The sequence below is a fragment of the Hyalella azteca genome, unplaced genomic scaffold (genome assembly GCF_000764305.2).
Source record: "Hyalella azteca isolate HAZT.00-mixed unplaced genomic scaffold, Hazt_2.0.2 contig9135, whole genome shotgun sequence".
NCBI lineage: Eukaryota > Metazoa > Arthropoda > Malacostraca > Amphipoda > Hyalellidae > Hyalella > Hyalella azteca.
In genome coordinates, this window is record NW_025939212.1 from 104467 (window position 1) to 112971 (window position 8505).

The window sequence follows — 8505 nt, forward strand, 5'->3', positions numbered from 1 at the left end:
GAATCACAATGTCAGGAACATAAATAGGGAGCGGAGGAGCTTTGAGGTCCCCTGGCAGGAGAAATCTCCTTGCCTCCTGCGCGCTTGAAGTAGTAGTAAATACACTACGAGGTATTCCTTGGATTTATCCTGCGTCAGCAGACTTAAGTTAGTTAGTTTAGTGGCCACATGTTTACTAGCGCTTCAGCTATTTAGCTATCTCGCACCGAAAGTCAAGATGAACATCACCAAAGAGGTGGAAGGTCTCAGTTATCGGAAGTTTCTCAAATCAAAATTTGTTCATCACCCACAAGGGGCGGTAGGTCTCAATTGTCCAACCCGCTGAAGTTGGCTCGAAGGAAACAGCGTTCGCATCTCAAAGAGACGAAGCGACAAGGAGGGACAGGTGAAAAGTAGCAGAAACGAAGACACTCGAACAAGAGGTCGCTTACACGGGACGTCGGCCGCCCGCACGAGAGAGGCAGAGAAGGGAAATGTAAGGAATCCTACCTACATAATAACTCAATTTAAGGAATCCTACCTACATAATAACTCAATTTAAGGAATCCTACCTACATAATAACTCAACCTCACAACAGAGACCTGCAGTCAGACACCGCGAGCTCAGCGGTGGGGCGCTCAGGAACAATCCCCTAGGAGCGCGAAATCCCATAGAACTTCTGACGCGCACAGACACACGTCAGAAGCCCCTCTGAGGGACAGCAGACTTAAGAGAACCAGCCTGGGGTAGTACTATCAACAAAAGTTACGAGTTTGCAGCTCTGTCAGTCAATCACTGACAAGCTAATCCCACCATTGACAGTCAGGAAATCAGCCGCTACGTCTACTTAGAATGCTACGTGTACTCAAGCGACTTCTGAAGCCGAGATTAGTCCAGTCCGAGCCAGCGGAACAACCACCATAGCGACAATACTGAAATGAATTAATCAAAATAGGGAGCAGGGAAGTACGCACAAGAAAAAAGAGCAGGACAAATCAAACAAATGGCTATTCACTTCACATCATTATTCTGGTTCAAACGAACTTCGGGGGCACGCTACGGATTCTTGAACCAACATCTTACCATCACTTGTGCAGAAACAGAAAATGATTCAATAGCTAGTACTTCAAACGAAACAATGATCACAGGCAGTTGAGAAGAATCTTCAGTAATTGCTTTGATCGTTGACCTAGAATACTCGAAATGGTGGATAGAAGATCCTTGTGGTCACATAAGATAACTCTCCACTGTTCATTTCTAGTGCACTAGCGAGGCTTGGGGCGAGAAACTATATCTTTCTTCTCTTCTTGTCGAGCATGTCGAGCGATGATGGCTGAAGTACGTCCCATGTAAGTCACGTAATGATTCATGAGCGCAAATTTCCGATAGCTGTCGAGAATACTGTTGTAAACAGGTTCAGCGAGACGCTCTCGCTCGCACAACGGACATGACAGACCTTCCCTTCGTCGGTCTCGTTTATGCCGACCGTTCCTGTAGTTTTCTTGTGACATCACAGAAGAACTGCAGCTCTCAGTATCAGAGAGAACAGCATCGTTTGGACAACCTTCAATTTCACACTTGTACTTTGATTTCGTGCTACGTTTATCTGTGTATATTGACCTAGAAGGCTTGCTATCTCTATACTCGAAATATTTATCCGAGTGAACATTGCTTTCTTTCTCGGATCCTTTGGCATTTTTGGATTTCTTCGAACGCTTCAACGTTGCACCAGATCTGTCTAAAAGAACTATGGGTTCAAAATTAGACTCTTTATAGCAATGTCGTTTTGTGGACTTCGTATTTTCTGCCTCGACAAAGTCAGCATGATGGTTCTTAGATTCACACGAGTCATTTTCGCTCCTCCGGCTTCTTATTTGTTGTCTCTTTTTGTCAAGCTTCGCTCGGTACTTTTCATTACTGATCATTCCAAGATGGAATTTAAATTCTTCATTATTTTGCTCTGGAGGCTCCGAAACAGCGGAAACCGTGGCTTCCAATGCAGCGTCTTCTTTCTTCAGTTGCTCACACGCAAATTTCTCTCTCTTCAACTGTGCCAGCAGATCATTGCCACTACGACCACTCATGAGAGCTTGGAGCGCTTTATCTGGCTGTATCGTCAGGTCTTGCCATTGATCGTCTATACGACGCAACAGCGCCGAGTGTCTCAGCTTCTGCTCTCTCAACGAAGTACGTAACTGAGCTGACGCTTCTTCAGTCAGGTCTTCAGCAATGCATCCGACAATCACTTCTTCCTTAGTTGAGTTATTTTCGTCTTCAGACAAATTCAAGGCCTTGACTTCATCCAAGATAGAGTTGAAAGAAAAGTTTGATTTAAAAGGTATCGGTACCATTGCACTTGTTCTTAAAAGACCGTCAGATATGCTTTTATTGTTTCTGGTTTCAGTAAGAGGTAGCTCTTCCCGTATACGTTCATTCTTGGTTGAGGGCGTGACGTCACTTTCTATAGCACAAATTGTAGTCGATAAATCAGAGATAGTTCCATGAGAAAAGTTAGAGGAAGGTGTTCTTGATACGTCCTGGAATCGAACTTCTGATACATCATTTGAGTCAATATGAGACAAATCAGCTATGCTGGCATGAGACATTTTAGTAAAGGTTACAGGAGACACTTGAGCATGACTGGCATGAGACACTTCAACGGGGCTGGCATGAGACACTTCAGTGGGGCTGGCCTGAGATACTTCAGTGGGGCTGGCATGAGACACTTCAGTGGGACTGGCGCGAGACACTTCAGTGAGGCTGGCATGAGACACTTCAGTGAGGCTGGCATGAGACACTTCAGTGGGGCTGGTATGAGGCACTTCAGAAGGGGTGATGTGAGACCCATCAGATGAAGTCGTTTTCCACACTTCAAGGGGGTCGTAAGTTCCGCCGTTGACAGTTGAGGTATAGGTTAGTCGGTGCGAGGTTGACAACGTCCACTGTTTCAACTGCTCCGGACTGAGATGAGGAAGACGCTCCTTGTACTTGTGTTCATCCTCCAGACTAGGCATAGGCAAGACTATGAGTGTGAGGTCTAGCACAGTGGCTATAGCCTGCACGTGCAGCCAGTCGTCCCCTTGACTCGCCAGTACGATGCTGCGACCGACGCTACCGAAGCGTCCGGCACGGCCGACACGGTGCAGGTAAGTGTGAGGGTGAGGGGGAGGCTCCATGGATACAACCAGGGACACGTGCGGGGAATCCAAGCCTCGAGCTGCCAGGTCGGTTGCCACCATAACGCGGCATCTGCAATATGCAACAATTGTACTGACAACAATGCTGGTAGCGTGTAACTTGCGTAACCTATTAAGTTGAAGTTATAATGCAGAATTTTAAAAACTTAACATCACATAATGATACGTATGCAATCAAGACGGTTTATTTAAAACATTTGCCACCTACTGATATTACATAATGAACAAATAAACAAGTTGAGCGTATTTTTGATGGGTGATAGGTACCTGTGAGTGACGAGATCATCTAGAGCCTTAAGACGCTCCTGCTGGGTCTGCCCACCACACAGACGAGCAACAGGCCAGCCATCACGAAGAAGGCTGTCATGGACGCTTTCACAACGGTTGATTGAGTTCGTAAATATGAGACATTGGTTAAATACAACCGAGCCCAAGATGCCTTTCAGGTGAAGTAGCTTGGCTTTAAATGTTTGGTCAAAGTTGTCGGTGTACGGCAGTTTGTGCACATACTGAGTGACTGCCAGCAGTTGCTTTGCGCCTAGCGAGATGTGAGATGCCGATCTCATCATCTTCTTTGCGAGGTCCTGAAGACTCGGCGTGTATGTAGCTGAGGTGCAAATGATCTGTTTGTTCAGTGGCAGCGCTGCAACAATTTGAAGAACTACATTTCTGAATGAGTCCAGGAGCTGGTCAGCTTCATCAAGCACAAGGAGGCGAATATTTTTAGGGGGAAGAACTCCAGCAGATAGCAAGTGGTGCAGTCGTCCTGGTGTGCCGACTGCAATGTGGCAATTCACTAAATTTTCAACAGCTGTGCCACCTATGAAAGTTTGCACACATAACCCTGATATGTGGCGCCCAATGTTGTTGATCACGCTTGTAACTTGAACTGCTATTTCGCGGGTTGGTGTAACCACAAGCACCTGTACAAAAATGAGATTAACATTAGCAACAAGGCCGAAATTTTGAATCACTTCTAAAATCAATGACTTCTTCGTCACAAACAAAAACACTTTCTTGTCATTGAAAACAATTGTCATCCCCACATACCTGACAGGTGGGAGCAGAAGTTGCTATCATCTCCAGAGCAATGACTGTGAATACACACGTCTTCCCAGTGCCACTTTTGGCCTGTACAATCAGGTCTAGGCCGCATCGTCCAGTAGGTATTGCCTGCTCAAAAATGGCCAGAAATTAGAACATATGATAATTCATCAACCATTATAGTGAAGCTAGCGTTACCTCACCATGATAAATGGATTGCAAAAAAAATGAATTACTCAGCAAATTAAAAAAAATTGCTGAATAATTCTAGCCTTTGGGGCTAGAAGAAACAGTGCCCTGCCAAAACTTACATTAGATTGTACATGATTATTGTAATGAGTAATGACATTTTGCTTACATAAAATGGCTCATTTTTTCACCATACTATCAAAGAGCAAGCATTAGTCTTCTCACCTGAAGTTGAACTGGGCTGGGTTTTATGAAGCCAGTTGAATGTAAACCAGCTAGAACTTCTTCTTTTAGATACATATCTGCAAACTGAACATCCTCTTGGATATTAACATCTTGGCTTCTTTCCTTTGCAGAATCAATTTTTGAGGTTGCTTGAAGCAGTGCAGCAGATGTTTCAATTTTGCCAACGTTACAACCATCTTCATTTGAACCTAATTTACCGTTAGTAAGACAACTCTTATGGGAGACTTTATTGACTTTGGCTCTAGGCATGATGATATCCTGGAAAAAAAACAAGCTGCTGCAATATTATTTCAATGAAATTGACCCAAAATACCACTGATACCTCTACATACTCCTGCCGAAAATGGAATTGAATGGAATGGTATCTACACATATACATGGAATAATTTTTTTTATTCAAATTTAATAATAAAATGTAGATATATAACTTACAAGGTAAAAAAATATAGAAATCATCATATTATTATCAATGAAATATTAAAAAACTACTCTAAATTTCCAATTTCATCAGAGTTACTGGCCAGAGGTCCAGTGGCTTGTCACCACACAGTGGCCCAGTGTGGAATTCTGGATAGGTTATATATTTTCATGTTTGAACATATGATGAGCCAGTGTCCCACGGGCCACACCGTGTTTTGGTAATCATTTATTTTCAAATTCGATTTGACAATAAACAGATTTGATCCACACTATGATTTAAATGATGGAAAGTTGCTTTAAAATTTAAACACCTCTTGATACACGTCCAGTCTCCAGATATGAACTTTTTCATGATTTTGCTCTATTTTGTTGATATTGTCTAAATAACTTCACTTCAGTCTTCAGATTCTTAATGATTTTATCTCTCATTGCTAGTTTTGGAGTGTCTAGTGTCTTTTAGAAAAATGTGTGCTGTTTATAAGCAGCAATTACCTATTTTATCATATCAATGAGCACTTAGACATGTGCTCTGTGTCTGACGTCTGTGCCTCTGAGGCTCTGTGGTGTATTAAAATTTAATAGTGGCATGCATTCCAAATTTCCAGCCAAAAAATTTTAGGATGATTATTTAAAATTTATAATTTGATAGGGTAAACGCGGTATATTCCGACATCGTAGGTAATTCCGTCACCTCTCCAGCTTTTCCTTTATATTAAGCTTTGTTTTAGTTCCATGCGTTCATTGATGGTTGAAATGGTGACGTCATACATTTGCGTGCTGAAATACTGCAAAAACACTAGGTCTTGGCCATCTAGTGGGAAAATATTGAGATCCAAAGAGAGACAATGCATGCCAATGCTTAATTAAAAGCCTAATAGCTGTTAATTAAAACGTAATTAAGTAGTGTTCAATATTCGTTAGTGTTCTAATTCAAAGCCGTGTTGTATCCCAATACAGCTCACACCGCAAACGGAATTCAAACACGTGGATGTCGGCAATACGTATCAGTTAAATTTGAAGCGCTGACGCAATACGACTCACCACGTGTCGAATATTGCCAAACAAAGTGACGGAATATAGGGATTTGGTAGGTTTCCATTCTAAAGGCTTTTTAATAAATATGGCAACATTTTGTGACGTTTCATCGTTGCTGACGCGTAGTGAAGTGTTTTGAGAGTCATGTGAAGGCAACAGAACTTACGTAACGCATATGGTTTTTTTTATAGTTTTTCATTTCTCGATGCGTCCTTAATGTGTCGGAATATACCGCGTTTACCCTACATCATACATGAACAAATTAGACAGATAATTAGTTTTGTAGATAGATGAATATCTTGCAAAAATTAATGATAGTGTAATAATATGACTGAGAAACATTATTTAAAAAGTTTTCATAATTTCTGGGACCACCAACCATCACCTAAACATTGAACAACTGAACAAGCAAGCAAGAGGTAGTATTTGTGATTTTAATGCTCAACATCTGCTGAGCCCGGCTAAGGTTATTTTAACAAATCAGTGGCAGAACAATGAGACACTTTTGCAGCTACCCAATGCATCATTACATGTGTTGGCTAACTTGGCTTAACAGGTTAACAGCTTAAGCATGTGTCTCTACTCTCTACAGATGCAGGCCTGCAGCCAGTAAAAATGCGCATCATTGGTCATGAATTTAAACTCATGATCATGGCCTTCATGGGAACGAATGTAAAATTGTCATTTATAGTAGCCAATTGAATGACAATAACGAATTTTGTAAGAATTTTATGAATCCTGTTTATATATAGGCCTACCTAGGAATGGAAATGTCACAATTTCCGAATCTGTTCTTGAATACACTTGTGAAACTGAAAACTACCATAGGGCGTAACTCGTAAGTTGTACCACTCAGTTGCCAGTTGGCAGAAATAAAAAGAAGCCTTTTGTCTAGCTAGAATATTCTTCAAACTTATAATCTCACACGTGGTCAGTGGACCAGCGAAAAGACCAGTCCAAACGTCCAAGTTCCATCTCCATAAGTTCCAGATTACGAAGTAGCAACGGTACCAACCAAATGACGACAAACGCCCACTTTCAATACCATGGCGAAGCCATAGCCTCATAGGCAGATGAGTCAGCGGATATTTCAGGTTACTGTACACTATAGTACAGAAAAAAACTTTTAGGACACTGATAAGTGTAATGCAGCATGTGGCAGCCAGAATCAGAGTAGGCTATACAGCCTTACAACTTACAAGTTACACTTGCAGATCATCTGTGTCTCCCAAATATTGAGATCAACGTTTCGCAAGTCCCACGATTACCGGAAAGTGGAAACCTGCGCACGAGTCCTTTTGTAAGGAAACTTTTTGCCTCTTAGAATTACTCGCATTTATTACTCAGTGCAAATAATACATATTTAAGTTCGTTATTTGAAAAATTAAGAAGTACTTCTAAGTTTTATGTTTGTCAAATTAAACTAATTGTTCCATTTCTAAAGTAATTTTGCGTGGGTGGGATGGATTCATGCTGGGACACAAGTCAGACATTTTCACGGCCTGTTCCAAAGATTGAAACATCTCTCGCACAGAGTTAGACAAAACTTTGTACACGCAATTAATCAGAAAAGAATTTTTTGCCTAGCTACCATACCTTCATATCAATCTCCTTGAATGAGCTGGTAGAACGAGTGTTAAGGTTTCAAGGAATTTTTGACTTCCAAGGCTGTACAGGCTGAAATTGGCAGGAGCCAGAAATTTGAATTATGAACCCAGCCACAAAAATTTGGGATGTGTTACCATTTACCAATTCCAAATATTGGAGGGTATATTAAAAATACCACAAAAGAAATACATTTTGAATTTATACTTTGTAACGGATACGCATGGTCATTGAACCGTAAGTAATTTCACAATTTTAAATAGAATCATAGCCAGCAATTTGATCAATATGGATTTTGTAAAATGAAAAAAGGTATTTTAACCGAAGTTGCTAGGATTTTGACTGACCAAGACTGAACCTTGCAAATTTATTGAGCAGCAACAATCGCTGCCAAGATTTACACATGTATGATAATGTACACATGCATGACAATGACTTGACAGTGCAGATACAAGAATTTATGGCATACATACACATTCATTCATGCCACCTGCGGACACAACTTTCGCACGGTCTACTTATATTAAATCGCGCATCAATCTACATTTCCTTCTTCAATACATCACTCAAGAAAATTACAGAGATTTAGTCGGAATAGAGATGCATTTTTGATTGTGTGTGGGTCATACCAACCCAGTTTACACCGGCAAAAATGCGTATTGGCGTTACGTCAGCTCTCTGCTTGTGCTGCTGGTAAGAGTAGTAGTGGTAGTATAATGGTTTGCTAGCGCTTCAGCTATCAAGCTATTTCGCACCGAAGGTCAAAATATAACATCGCCAGCAAGGCGG

The 8505-nt window shown here is 41.4% G+C and overlaps 1 protein-coding gene across 1 annotated transcript; it reads right to left on the reverse strand.

The window, feature by feature from the left end:
- Positions 1-988: 988 nt before the first annotated feature.
- Positions 989-4927, reverse strand: LOC108676757 (probable ATP-dependent RNA helicase DDX20). Its single transcript, XM_018164892.2, has 4 exons — positions 4636-4927; positions 4228-4350; positions 3445-4100; positions 989-3229 (listed from the first exon to the last, which is right to left on the reverse strand). The coding sequence occupies exons 1-4, from the start codon at positions 4903-4905 to the stop codon at positions 1246-1248; spliced, it is 3033 nt and encodes a 1010-aa protein (XP_018020381.1). The 5' UTR covers positions 4906-4927; the 3' UTR covers positions 989-1245.
- Positions 4928-8505: the final 3578 nt, after the last annotated feature.